The sequence below is a fragment of the Pelecanus crispus genome, chromosome 3 (assembly GCF_030463565.1).
Source record: "Pelecanus crispus isolate bPelCri1 chromosome 3, bPelCri1.pri, whole genome shotgun sequence".
Classification (NCBI taxonomy): domain Eukaryota; kingdom Metazoa; phylum Chordata; class Aves; order Pelecaniformes; family Pelecanidae; genus Pelecanus; species Pelecanus crispus.
In genome coordinates this window covers 21001643-21017284 of record NC_134645.1, presented here as the reverse complement: position 1 = coordinate 21017284, position 15642 = coordinate 21001643, and the positions used below count along the sequence as shown (strand labels likewise).

Here is a 15642-nt window from a genome sequence, read left to right as displayed (position 1 = left end):
AGAAAATCCTTGCATTATAAAATGTATGCAGAAATACATGTATTAAGGCAAGCAGCATTTATAGTGAAATTGTGTTTTCATAACCATCATGTGATTTTCTGGAAATACCTGCTCTGTCTCTTGCATTCTTGGTATTGTAAATTGAGTAGATATTATGTTTGTTCAAATGAGTTTCCAAAAAAGCCACTGGAAAGGCACCTGAGAAAGCGGCCAGGCATTCTCCTAGTGCTGATCGTTGCCTGTAAATTAAAAAACATCTTTAAGTATACATATTTACTTCAGGGTAGTTGTATACCAGCCTTATTTTTATTCTAAGATGAGCTCAAAGAGATAATCCACTACATTATTAGCATCATCAACACAAGAAGACTAACAGAGATTTAAGTCCAGCAACCCTCTGCTAATATATGAATGAAATGTTAAGACATAAAATGTCAAAGGTGGCCTACTTAGCTGAGAGCAAATGAGGAACATACAGGGAAAACCCAAAGTCATCATTACTTTTCTCTCGGCTTTACTGACATAATCTCCACTATTAAGAAAAAGCTACTGAATAGACCAAGAGACCAAATACAACCATAATTCTGAGTGATGTAATTTCCTTTTTCTGAGAAATAGTAATAATCAGACCTTGGTCTAGCATGAAAGTCAAGTTCTTCAGAGAGTGGAAAATTGCTTCTACTCATCAATAACTGAAAATTTTGCACAAAACCATTGCTCTCACCTTTTCAAATATATGATGACATTTATTTGATAATCAAAATTCCTTAAGTGTGTCAGAATTGTAAAACTCCTGTCTCTAGGAAGAAGTCAGTAATCCCCTGTCACTTCACTTGGCTCATTCAGGGGACATTTACAACTATTCTTTCTGATTTCCAATTCAGTTGATCAGAGCAGATTTTAGATATGTGAGAAATCCTTAGCTGCTGAAGCTGAGCCACACAGATGACAGAAATCAAGGAGTTCCATGAACTTCCAAGTGAAAAAAAAAAAAAAAAAAAAGGCCTGCAAACTGATCTTGTGATTTAACAAGATTCATCTTCTGTCTACAGTTTGTCTCATTTAGGAACTTATATTCTTTCTAGATCTAACTCATTAAACTTGGTTTTGTTAAATCTAACTTCATTCCCATTATTATTTATCCTGTTTGCTCCTTCTTCCTTTTTTTCCTTTTCATTAGGTCTCCATAAGCAAAACATATATCCATCACATACACCTACAAAGAGCATGCTACGTGCTTTTCACTTGTGACAATGGTTGTAGGCAACCAAACACAAAAATTATCACTTACACTGACATAGTTTGTCTTAACTACAAACCCCACATCATTTTTTTGCCAAATACCAAAACTAATTAATTTTATATCCCTTATGAAATTAATGAGACCTGGTTTTCCACAGATGCGTATTTTGTTACTTACAAACATTGGTCCCCACCTTTCTTAATAATGTTTCCTACGATACTGGCACCAAGTAAGCAAGGGCATGTCATGGGGCTGGTCTGGAGTTATGCACAGATTGATTTGCTAGACAGTGTACAGATAAATGAACTTCCTAGATTATTGCTGCCAATATCTGAAATGTATGAGCGTTGTTTAGCCTTCCCTCAGAATAGTGCTAGTCACTACAGGGCAACTATTCAGTTTTCAGAACTGAGTTATCTAGGTACCTCTATTTTTTGGCTGAATATGGTTTACACAGGCCAAATGTAACTTGGAGGGAGGTTAGCAGATACACAGGTGCACAAAAAAGCAATTATAAAGCCTCATTTCCCTGGGTAATTGAGCTAGAAAAGAAGTAGTGTTGTATGAGTGACAAATAAAATTAAATTTTATGTAATGAGAAAGAAATAGACATCACAATTGGACAACATATAAGGAAGAATTGTAACAATAGCTGAGCTGAATGACATATTTTTACAATTCCCCAGTCGAACCTCAAATCAGGTGATATTTATTTTAAAGTCAGATAATTTTATTTGTATTTTTTGTTTTAATCAATTTAATTCATTTTCATTTATTTTGACAAAGATATAATGCAACATTTTAAGTGTATTATAATAAATGAAGCTGCATTCCACTTAACATCTGAGCACCTTTTTTCTCTCCAGGTATCTTTCCAACAACAATCTCTTCCTATATTCATTTCTGGACTGCCTATTCATGAAGCTAAATATAAACACAAATATTAAAAATAGAGGAACACTTCTTCTTCTTACCGCTCTACATAGATACTCTTGCTGGTTCCCAGAGCATATAAACTGGCCAATATCCTGTAACAGGACACCTGAACATCTTCCACTAAAGAGGAGAAGAAAATTATAGGTATAAAGAGATTTTTCTTTGCAATACATTTCTGTAGAATTAAAATTCATTTCTTTTGACAATAATTGAATTAATAACATTAAGCTAGCAAAGGCAATCCACAGAAATCACTCTCTAAATACAAAGTCTTCTGACCACTGAGTGTCATAGTTTTTACTCAAAACTTCCATTTACTTCAATACCAAGTTACCAGCTAAGACAGTAAACATTTCACCAGTGCAGCAACTTTCTGAAATTAACGGCACACCAACTCTTTGTGGGTAACATCTAATTGCATAATCTGAGAATTTATTAATTTAATAGCTATAAAAAAAGCGCGTCAATTAATCTTTCCTAGTTTATCTGTATCACTTAAGAAAGTTTCATGGCAAATCAAATAAAATGCTGAAAGAAAAAAAAAATTATTAGGGAATAAATCTATTTACAAATGTAACGCCGCTGTATAAATTACCTTACAAAAGAAAGGCAGTCCTGTTAAACTGTATATTTTTTCTAGTTTCTCCCACAGTGTTAGTATCATCACCCAATATGCAATGAAAATGTTGGGAGTAAAATAGAACTAAGACTTAATAGGCTGGGAGATCCTACAAGATAGCGCATCAAAGCTACATAGCCTGGCTCTTCACTATACTGTGACTTCAGTCTGGGTCATCTTGGAGTTGAGCATTTTTACATAATATGAGTAACCTCAGGTACACTGACCCACTTTTGTACATGATCACACTATGGACTACTCTGTACATGTAGTAATACTCTTAGGTACAAGCACCAGGTCAAGATGCTTGTCATCAGCATAGTACAAATAAGATAATCTTATTCTTAACAAGATGTAAAGATAAGTTGTTTGTAAGAAAGATTAACCTTTCCAACCATGCTCTAGACAAAAGAAGTAGGCACAATTTAAATTAATTATTCTTTCTCAGTTTATGAATTCTAAATTGGGGGTTTGACACCAGTGTGATGTATCTAGAATAGCTGATTAAGAATATTAACTTAAGTAATGAAGTATCAAAGGCTAATTATTAAGTTACAAAACATGGAATATCAGATATCAAAAATTATACAAGGCATGAACATGTTGATGCCTGAAAAAGTGGTTTATGATGAACAAGTGATGTATGTGAACCCCACAGATGACTTTTTCTGGATACTGTCACAGACTCCTGAATTTTACAGAAATAATTTAATGAGAAAAGTGGATGTTTACATCTCATCACATTCAAATCCATCAATACAACTCCAAATTTTCAAAACCAGTTCTCTTAATGCTATTTTAAATAATACTTTTCCAGATTCTAAAACCAGGAAAAATATAATTTTATATTCTTTTCTTCAAGGTCCTTCTCTCAGTTATTTCCATAACTGAGTTAGCTATACAGAGCAGAATTACCTCCTTTAGTGCAGTCTGGACAGCAGAACTCCTGCGGAGTTCGTAAAATATATAAAATGAAAGTTTTGTGTTGCAGACCATAAAATTTTTCTTGCAGAGACTGGGTTTGGGAAAATAAAGGACAGTGAATCTGCCATAATCAGAATCTCCACAGAAATCTCATATACAGAGTCTCATACACACTTCCTTCTCCGGTGCCTGAATTCTTCAGGATCTCCTTCCAATTTTCCTTGGGATCAAAGATGCACCCACCCAAATTCCCTGCTAACTGAAACTGAGTCAAGGTGCATGAAGGATGGAATAACATCATTCTCATAGTATAACCTCATTTATAGGCAGAGCAATTAACTTACACAAAGTAACTTTTCACACAAGAAGAAAGTCACAGTAATTCTATGGTAAAGTTATAAACAAAATCAAGCCTTCTGACTGTCTAATCACAGCCACATCTGCTTTAATATTTACACAAAGTGTACTAAAATGTGCAGGCTGTTCTAGGTCAATTACAGCAAATGTTTGATTAAATCAATTACATTTTTTTCGAAATGACATAGGATTTGTCCTTCTCTAACAGACCTAAGAATCTAGTAATGCTTACTACATGATACTACAGATATTTTAGTGGCATGGCACTTCTAAATAATACATACATATCAAATCTTCCCCAAACTGGTGTTGTCCAATATGCTCAAATAATGAAGATAGCACGGGCAGGAGAGCAACTGTGGTGTAATTAATGATTTGTGTAACTCCCTTTGGCTGGTTTCTGCTGTGTGTAAACTGGCCTTGCTTAAGATTTTCCATTGTTTTCTCGAGATCCTCAGCAGCGTTGTCCAAAAATGCTCTCAATGCCATCTTAACAGATTCCAGGCCAGTTTTCATCACAGTCCTGTATATAGCATGCAAAAAGAATGAAAAAGAGTATTTTATTAGACAAGCATGGAGTAAATCCTAGTCTTGGCTTCTATGAAATAGATAATAAAGATCTGAAGAAAAATCTTTCATCTTTTGATATTGTAAAATCCTCTCATAGCAGAACAACCTACTGAAAAAATGTTTCATAGGTATCCTGCAGAACACAGGGATATTTTATCTGGTTTCCCGTTAAGAAAATGAAGTCTTTTTAAATTTATAAATTAAGTGATTCATTTGCCTTCAGAGGGAAAAAAACACCTAACAAAAAAAAGAAGAATTAGTAAATCTGCAATTTATGACTCTAGGAAGAGAACTACCTCAAGCTAGAACTCAGAAAGTCTTCCCACCCATGACACTCTTACTTCTGCCTCCAGAATAAGGGCATCAGAAAGAAATGAGTAAAAACAACCAAATCTGGTTAAAATAAAATAAATAAATAAATAAATAAATGCATGCATTGATTACATAACAGCATAATCAGCTATGTAATGATATAATCCAGAATTATTATTTTATTTGTTTTAACTAGCTCAATTAAAGAGATCCTTTGTTTAAGGAAAGTATCCATTTAGGCATGTGTGAAATAAATCCAGGTGAAATTCTTTTGCAAACTGAATATCAGTCCAAGTTTGTTTGTTTGTTTTACAGAGTGAATATATACAGTTTCAATGGCAATATTTTCAAACTTTCATGTAACCTCCATGAATCCCTTAATTCCCATCTGGAGTTATTTTTACATCTCTCCCAAGAGCTGAATTGGCGACCTCCACCTGTATCTGTATTCCATCTGTATGATTGCATAGAACATGGACAATTTATGACGAAAACCCACCATATCGCAACCTAAAGGATCACCATGCAACAGCTGAGCCATATTAATCGACCATGATCATGACTCTACTCCATAGCAAATGGAAAGCAACATTGGTTCATTTAAGTCACTGCAAAGATACTGAGAAAAACAGCTATCTGCACGTAATCCGGTCAATTCTTTGAGAGTAAATGGAAAGTGAAAAAAGTTATCTTAAATTACCATGGAGGTAGTTTAAACTATCATGTTTTGTTTCACAACTGCAAAGGTCTAAAAGTCAACTGTCAGCACAGACAGTTGACGGTGCAGTTAATGAAAAGCAACACATTACCCTCCAATATTTCAAGACTGCCTCATCCATAAACTTCACAATAGCTCAAGCAGCTCAATTTAACTTAAAGAGTACCACTGAATTCAATGTAAAGGGGATTTTTTTGTTCAAATTAGAACCTGAATTAACTTTGCAATGAAGACACTCTACGAGACAGATTTACTGCACTCCATGTACATTTAACTCCTGAATTTTTTTATTAAAAAGTGTAACCAAAAGCAAAAGAATAATTTCTGATGTTATTATGGTTTTGGGACAGTCACGTGATTAAAACCAGATGAACTAACAGCCAGCAGTTCCTGGACACCATTAATCTGAACTGAAGTTGAAAGTGTAACCTAAAAATATTGTCCTGCCAACCCCTAGTAATTAACTAGTAATTAACCTACTTCGCAATGGGAATTCTTTTCAGTACTACAACTTGTTGAGTTTTGAAATTCTGTAGCCTTACACAGGTAGCCCAAATCTGACTGCACAATATTTTCTTAAGTGATTTTCTTTGTACTTTAGAAAATATATTCATTATTACCTCGCATCCAAGGTCTGGCCCAGTATGTGAAGACAGTTGACTATTGATGTTGCATCATTTCCTAAACAGGGAGGAAAATTATCCACCAATTAAGCTCAGCATACTGTATAGCATACCTACACTCTGCTAACTGTATCTTTGGTTTTAATGAAAGAGTAAATGACATAGCAGAAGAACTTCTGCATAATTTTAACATTCAAGTTAAAAAACATGCAGTTTGTTGTCTTAGCCTTGTTTACACAAATGCAGTAACTAGAGGCAGTAAAGCATCTCTCATCAAATAGCTGAGGCAGTCAAGATGGAAGCACTTAAATGTGGGGTTAATTAGAGCTGCAGTGTATTGTCTGGTTTTCATTTAAGTTCTATAAATTTTGCTTTAATTGATTCAAGTTTATCTCAACATTTATCTTCCCCCTCTCAGTAACATAAAAGCTGTTAACTTTCGCAAGCTGCTATTGCAGGAAGAGAACACTTATATAAAAAGTCATCAAAAAGGTTAGTTCCCTGGTGTTACCAATAGGCTACAGCCATTTATAGCAGGATCAGGTGTGGCCCACATGAGTAACAGTCTCTGACGTAATATGAATCTCCCATAATCAATTATTTTTTTTCACACTTTTGTATGCAAAAAGAGAACTTACACACAACACGGCTTGTATCCATATGTACATCCCAAGATGTTGCCATGTACAAGTCACCTCTAAGTTCACTTTTTAAATCCAGGACAGATTTAGGCTACACAAATTTGACCCACAGCTTATTTAATATATATTAAAAAAAAAAAAAATCTAAATCTCTGCAAAAATGAGAATACCTTTTCTTGCTTCTCCATAAATTCAAAGTTTCTCAATTAAAAAAAAAAAACAAATTGAATGTTTAAGATAAGATAGATTTCTGAAAATACTGACATCTGCATACAGTGTGCTATTATTTCTCACTGGTGGTTATTTCACTTGAAAATATAGGCAAACATACAACTAAAATTACTGTTTCAGTGAAATAGAGATTTAAAAAGATAAATTGCAAGGAAGGAGTGGGAGATTTATTGCAGCACTGAGAATATTGTTCTATGCTATCAAATTAGGAGCTATTATTGTGGTGTTCATCCACAGTAGACTAAAGAAACCTGAACAACCACTTCCACAGCTGCCTCTAGCCAGGCAGCCCCACCCTCTTTGCACTCGCACTGGTGCTCATGCAATGATACAGTGAGCAGATGAGACAGCTGAGGTGGCCTAAAAAAAAATCCTACCAAAAAGACCACCCCAAAAGATTAAGTTTTTTGTCAGCTCCTGGTTTTTTTCCTTACTATTTTACTACTCTGGTGATATGAATGCCAGTGCTGATGAAGAGTGCAGGCCTGTGCTAATGACAGCAGGGATGGAGGGAAGTACTCAGAGCAACCCAGATTTAGACTGTGGATTACACTGTCATGAAATAGTATCTTAACATTCATCGTGAGGGTGTGTATATGCTACATGCTACAGTGCAGTACAGAGATGCTCACTCCAGTTCCCTGCAAATTTACATTGGCAATCTATTTATACCATGTAAACACATTTTAAGAGCCATATATTTATCAGGAATCAGGTACTTTGTACGCTGCAACCAGATGGAAGGGTCAGAAATTCATCTACTCGTTCGGTAAACCAGAGAAACTTTAGGCATATCCCTGTAGCAGATAATGCAATGTGGTTGGTTCCACAGACTGGGCAGAATTCAGTGACCATGATAAATGCGTCCCTCCCTTCAATCTAAACTGATTGACATACAAGAGTTTGGCCAGTTTTGTCCACGCAACACTAAAAATAGACTTTCGAAATTATGAAACTTCTTTTCTGGAATGTGTCCTTTAGGCAGGATTTGTTACAGATTCTTAGAAAATGCAATTTGCTATGAAAGACAGGTTTAGATTCAGTGGAAATTCTGTGTCTTGCTTTTGTTCAATGTCATGAATTTAGTCATTTTAACTGTGTTTCTAAAACAAAAACCCACAAAAAAAGAGTGTTTTTTTTAAAATTTTACCTTAAAATACCACAGTTAAAACTAAAAAAAAAAAAAAAAACTATTTAAAACTGAACTTTTCAAGAATCAGTTTGCTTCCAACCCTGGGGTCAGAAGTCAATTTCAGAAGGCCATTTTTTTTTTAAACTGAGTTATAAAACCTAAAGTGAGGGGTTTTCTAATGAAACTAGTTTTATTACTATTGCCAATATTTCACAGTGTATATACGTACCTTTATTAAATTAAAATTATTCTTTTTTTATTAATTAAAAATGTTCTTGGTTTTCAGAAGCCTGAAAACTAGATACAAAACACTCTGATGTAGAAATGAACATGCAGTATATAAAATTCTGTTGCATCATGAAAGGGGAGCAGGTGATAAGTACAATTCAATAGCATAAAAACCGATACAAGAGCTGTTCCTTAAAGGAACTCTTCACACAACTCAAAACAGTAGAGGCTGGACATATACAAATACTAAACCACATGAGTTCCATGAAGTTTTAAGGCTAAAAGTATCCCAGGAGACAGTATAAATATTAGTTTGATGGTTGGATAACCGTTCAGCAAGTATTACAAATGCAGTTGATCCCATGAACTGCACAACTGAGTTTCTTTAATAATCTGAAGTGCAGTCCTACATATTTTAGAAAGCTGTATTATTATATCAGGAGGAAAGAACTGTTGCTGTATTCCAAAAGTGCTATGGATATTGATTCCAGGATGCCTCACTGGAAGGACACTTATAAATTCAGGATGTCATTAGTCAGTTTCTTTTTAGGAACTCCTCTGATTAATTTCTCTAAGTTCCCAAAAATAAGTGAGCAAAACCAGGTCTTCCTTTTCTGATGTCTTACCCAGCTGATTTTTGTTTCAGATTACATGGATCTGTATTACTGACATGAAGATTTTCTAAAAAAATTGCTTACATACTTATACAGAAAGGATGCCTTATTGGAGATTTAAACAATCTAAAAATCGAATCAAACTAGTCATATAAATTTGGTTTTTAAATTGAGAAAATATAAATTCAAATGCTCAAGTCACCAAAATTATTCACTAACAACTTTCAAATTCAGCCCACTAACAATAAGGAAAGTAAATCAATAGAGTCTTACTGATGCACAACTACAGCTCTCAAACAGTAAATTATTGGGGTCAAAATCCACTTTCACAGTGTAAAGAAATAATAATTCCATGCTGAATTACAATTCCATGCTGAATTACAATTCCATAATCTCAGTGACACTCTTAGATATCAAATGCAATTAACTGTTTAAGTTCACTCTGGAAGACTTGCATGCTTAATTTCCCATTTTATCAAGACTTGTATATGCAGCTCAAGCTACGTGACTTTTAGTAATGACTTTCACACATGCACCTGTATCATCAGAAGTACCATTCAAATTCACAATAATATAAAACACCCATATAGCATTTTGCTGTTTGGTATAGCAAAATCCCCACTATCCATAAAGGTTATTATTGAGCAACTCTTGCTCATTCAAGATACGCCTCCAAAACACACAGATAACCTTCTAGGCCCCAGCTGTGTTCAGAGGCTGTCCCCATGAGCATTTTCCCCTCTTCTGCACAGGCCTTGTCTTTGCTGGACTAAGTGCAATTCTTTTGATCAGGTTTTCTAACATGATGTAATTCACTGTCAAGGTAAGGCAAACTGTACGGTGACATTGACTTGAGTTAGTAGGTCCACAGTAAACAACCATGCTCCAGAGTCTTATGGTGACCTTGTCATAACTCATGGAAGAACTGCACTACACTTCTGTGTTGGCATAAAGATTTTGTACTCTGTTAGTTACTGCGGACTAGAAAAAGAGTTAAAAAACAAACTGTAGCCATAGTGAATAGTCATCTGATCCCATCTGACTTATCTCCTTCTATCATTTGAACCCAGCCAAACAACAGGGAATAAGCAAGCTGAGATGTGGAATGGAAAAGATCTTTTCTTTAGTGCTGAAGAAAATTACATAGATTTTTAACTTCAACTGTTACTCATTTTAGAAAAAATGTCAGAAAAACAAATTCACACAATAATAAAAAACATTTGCAAAATTTTAATAGTATACCTGAGCTAGTTCATTCTTTGAAGAAACAACCTAGGATACAAATCAGAGCTTATGTGTACGTTTGTGCCATACTCCACCCTTCAGAAAAAGCTGCAACAATGCCACACAGCTGCAGAAATAACTCCATTCCTCCTATGATCTTTTGGCTTTACAGCAAATCCACTCAGCTCATCCCAAAACTTAGTTAAAAGCCATATCGCAAAATAACTTCCGATCTGTCTTCTCAGTTTAATGGTTTTCATAACAGTCTGTAAGCTTTTTAAACACCACACTGCTGCAACAAGTGAGTTCTTTCCCTTCAAACTGAATGAAATAGGTAGGAATTGAGTTAGATGCATGTTCTTTTAATCAAGTTCTAATTCGATAGATAATTATGCAACTAGGTATGTTCACGGATGCTGATGTTTGCAGTGCATCCATCATAGAAGCTATGTATGCATAGCATGTACTATTTCAACTATCCTATCATGGCATAAGAAAAAATTGCAGAGTATATGACTGTGCCACACACTGCATATAATGTATACACTTGATACAGACTTCAAATTTACTTCAATTAAGTGATTTTCACATGGCATAAGACAAACACCGAGCTCCTGCTAGATTCACGTAGTACCAGAAAGATAGTACACATGCTTATGTGGAGTTAAGCACATCTGGGAATATTTAAGAATTCCACAGAACATAACTAAGCATTTCAGCCCACTACAAATTTTTCTTAATGACTTTCCAATGCAAATGTGCAGTTCTGATGCTCTGTTTTTCCCAAACGATTTAGAATAAAATGACAAATTAGTGATTATAATTAACTCAGCAAAATTCTTTGGTAGGATAATGAAATCCAGATATTAGTTAAGACACACGGAAAACTAAACAAAAAAAACCCCAAACTGATAACTACAAAAGCTTTTTATTCCATCTAATAAATTCTGTGATCTACCAGCCTACACAATTAGTGGTCTGTGAAGACCATGCATTTCAGCCATGCAGCCATGCAGCATGCAACAAAGCAGCACATAACACAATGCAAAAATGGCAAAGAAAACCAAGTGATGGCCATGCTAGTATTTGTCAAGGGTCTCCTTACCAAACAGTGAAATCCTATGCCTGACAAGAACTCCAAGTTTGCAGAACAGGCTGAAGACAAAAGAAAAATAAAAGAGAAGAGAAGGGAAAAGGAAAAAAATGGGGGGGGGAGGGGAGGGGAGGGGAGAAGAAAGAAAAAATAACAGCTGATATGAGCAGGAAAAGCAACATGATGTCACGCAGAAAGAATCAATTATCTGAGCAGAATGTGGGACAGTACTAAAGAAAGAGTTTTTAAGTGCATATCCTTAACAAACATGGTTAAATAAGCACATATTATAATTAAAGAAACAAAAAAAAAAAAATAAAAGCAAAGCTAATTAATATAAAAGCATCCTACATGATAAACCACAAGGAAATAACCATCAAAGCTTTAAGAAGTAAAATGTGGTCAGTGTGCTATTCAGGATACCACTGAAATTTGAAAACAAAAGGTAAGGAAATCAGATTAATTGAAGTGTTTGATGGCAAATGTTTTAACTAGTCCAATTTGGACCTTGTCATCTAGAACGCAGCGAAAATTTCTTTTCAAGTACATTGCTTTTTAAACACACTTAACATGAGAAATAGCTTCTTACATGGTTAAAAAACAACAAAAATGGGTATGATCAATGACTGCATTTCACATGTTTGAATTCCTGTGCTGATGAGTTGTGCCCTGTTCAGAACAATGAAGAGTGAAGTTCTGTGTTAATTCATAGAAGCAGGAGCACAGTGCCCTGCCCAGATTGACCTGGCCTCCAGATCTAGGAGGGGTTAGCTCAATCTTCATGATCCAGTCCAGTCTGAGAATTTTCTCCAAGAGCAACATCAATTTTGGTGTTATTTTTTATGCTGCAAAACCCCTCATCTGCTATAAGTGACATGAACAATATCATGTCATTTTATTAAGCTATTTAATTATTAGACACACAGGCTAGTTATCAACCTCTGATTTAAAAGCAAAAGACACCATAAGCATGTCTGCACAGTTTATGGATGAGATCTGAACATGTTGTTCCATTGACCGACAAAAGCATGGTGCCAAATGGAAACATTTATGTCCAGAATCAGAACAGCAGGTTAATGTGGTGTTGAATCCAGCTAATTAGCCAGTGCACAGTGATCCACTATAGCAACAGCAACTCTTCTGTTTTAGAAATGAGCCTGGTTGGTGCATGTTCAGGGATCTCTGTTCACTTTTTATTCCATGAGGCAGACATATAGTATATATTCTTTTATGAGGATCCTGGTCCACCCAGTCCAGCAGGAAAAGCTGTACAGAAGCATGTTAGCATCATATAAATCTTGTGTCCATTCTAACAAAGACATTAAATAGCTCACAATCTATCTTATTTTCTAACATACCAACGTTACTCAACTGACTGTAGCATTCAGCAGATGCTATGTTTTCACAAAGTCAGACTGAACCTATTATCTCCAGTGTAATTAGTTTAGATTAAATAAATAATGTCCAAATGGCCAGTACTTAGATTGATGTCCAGAACTAATTTTATACAACTGCAGTACTACAAGGACTTGTAAAATGGTTTAATGGATGAGAAATGCAAAAAGCCCAATCCTGAAGAGGATGGTTACAAATGAGATGGAATATAATGCCACCATATTTCAAAAAGAGGTCTGACCCGTATTTGCTGGCAAAACAGATCTGGATTTAATGTATTTGCTGAACACGGAATGGTTATTGCACTTGTTAACACTGCCACTGCATTATCAATACCCAAAAATATACTCTTCCATAGCTTAATGAATGCAAGCTTATCTTCACTGGAAAAAGAAAGCAGCCAGGAACTGCCCTTAGCTTGAAGAAAATCCTACGCATGAGTTCCGCTCAAACAAATCTAAAAGGAAAACTCAACAGAAAATCCAAAATTTGGCTTTAGCAAACTCCCTACAATACTGTAGGGGAAAAAGAAAAACCAACACAAAAAATGTTGGGAATCTATTAAAATGGCCCAAAACAAACCTGCAGGAAATGGATCATAGAATGTAGTTTCTATAATCTTTCAGTCTTGGTAATTAAGAAATAAACTGCTCAATAGCACTGGTTATAGCTATCATTCATCCAAGGTTTCCTTGCATGTGTTTCTTCTCTTTGGCTGACGCTTCTGGATGGCAGGTAACTCAATTAAGTATGGCAGCAGCTCTGATCCTTTTGCTGGGCTACATGTTCAGGAGTCTCACAGCTAGAGAGCATATGTGCAGAAGTCCTGAATCTATGCAGCATGTATGCTGATATATCCATGTTTGACATATTCCAGAAGTATGGGTTTTATTGGCATGACTTAACAACTGTGAAAATAATGTTAACCAGGACATTACAGACAGAAAACCAGCAGCTCAGAGAGTGGAAAAGTATCTAGATGCATGCATTTTGATGGAGTATTTTAATTCTTTGAAGCATGCCATTCAGCCAAGCTGCCAGATAAAATTAGTCCATGAGATGACACAGGGTCAAGAAAGCCTGTGTCTTGTAAGACATTACTTACTTATGCTTAGTATTGTGGCTAGAAACTTCACTCAATATTCACACAATCTTGCAAACCCCGCATATCTGTATGACCATATGACCATCAATTGGCTGTCAGCCTCAAAGAACAGCAATTCAGTTTTGCATGGTTCAGTACGCAGTAACAGCCAAGAAGGCAACCATGATACCTGTAGATTACAGGTATGCAGTAGGGTCTTGTGTGAAGCTTGTAGTCCACCTTACTGAATCGGAACTATGGGTTTCAATTCAATCAGAAGTAAAATTAAGTGAAAACATATCTTAGGGAGATGGTCCAAAAAATGGACAACTTCAGAGAAAGGATCAAGTGGATATTTCTGTCATATTACTACTGTTATTACTATTTAGAAAACCAAAGAGCAGAACGAATGCAACTCTCTCATTTTTACTCTTTATGGTGGACAAAAATAATGATACTTACAGAAACACAGTTATAAATAAGTTTGGCTTTTAAATCTACCACAAAATTTTTCAGAAATAATGATTTTAGTATATACCTGTTTCCAACAGTGAAACTGATACGCAATTGTATAGCCTGTGCTACAGATTGTGCAACTGATGTATTGCTGCACATAATGCTAAACTTTTTTTTAAACAGTTTCCTGCATGCTGAAATCATCACCACTACATTTAAAACAGCATATAATCGTAACTCTGTACTCCCCTCTTCATTTTATAAAATGGATTTTCCTAACAGGAAAAGAAAGTGAAAAAAGTTTAATTTGTGTGTTCATAAAAATACTTCTCTGCCTCCCACTTCTCACTTTCCCACAGTCAGCTGCTGCTGTTTAGAGACAAACACACATACGTGTACACATTAATATTATTTTAAGTTTTACCTTGTCACCATTTCTTTCTCTTTATTAGAGGCATGACCTCCACTGCTGAGAGGCCTACTTGCTGCAGATAAGAAATACAGGCGATGATTTTTAAAATACTGATCAATCAAAGGGAGCACAACCTGAAATTACATCAGAAAGAAGTGGTTATCTCAGGTCTTTCTTTACTATGTTCTGTATTACACAGGAGATTTCAAATGTGTTTTCTGTTTTAAAATCTCTATGTATTTTTTCTTTAATATCTATTCCTCTGAATTTATTTATGATTCAAGGCACTTAAAACGTCATCGGGAAAGGCAGCAGAAAAAAATTTACATTATCTCTGGGACTTGATCTGTGTATTTTTTAGGAGGAGTACAAAGCAGAAAGTATAATTTCATTCTATCTCACAATTTAAAATTTTTCTAGTACCACATACGCAGACACACCTATTGCTGTTCATGCCTTTTAATGTAGGTTTAAGAAAAATTCACCTACAACTGTCAGCGCATTAACAGCACTTAATTCTAGATGCTATCAAATAAAACTCCCAAAACATCCTCACTCATTAAGGGCTTGTCCACAGAAATTTTCCTGTTTACTTCATGTGGTGACCATTACCCAGTGCCCACAGCACAAGTCAGCTAGGAGGAGATCCAAAATAAACAGCCAATAAGAAAATCTGAAATTGCTTCCTTTTTGGAGCATGGCTCAAAAGAAGGTGGAATGCTAACTTCTAAGTCAATGAAATTGGCAGATAGCACCACATGGAAGTACTTTAAGGTATCGAGATTAGAATTTACTGCAAGGATATCAGGGTTAGAAAATGCTGCAAACAG

At 35.3% G+C, this 15642-nt stretch overlaps 1 protein-coding gene across 1 annotated transcript in view; it reads right to left on the bottom strand.

The window, feature by feature from the left end:
• RYR2 (ryanodine receptor 2) overlaps positions 1 to 15642 on the bottom strand; it is a 456789-nt gene that overhangs the window by 90002 nt on the left and 351145 nt on the right. The window contains exons 62-67 of the mRNA XM_075706907.1: positions 14825 to 14946; positions 11478 to 11527; positions 6300 to 6360; positions 4364 to 4602; positions 2218 to 2299; positions 109 to 239 (exon numbers count right to left, since the gene is read on the bottom strand). Coding sequence (XP_075563022.1) covers positions 109 to 239; positions 2218 to 2299; positions 4364 to 4602; positions 6300 to 6360; positions 11478 to 11527; positions 14825 to 14946 — 685 coding nt within the window. The remainder of the gene's footprint in view (positions 1 to 108; positions 240 to 2217; positions 2300 to 4363; positions 4603 to 6299; positions 6361 to 11477; positions 11528 to 14824; positions 14947 to 15642) is intronic.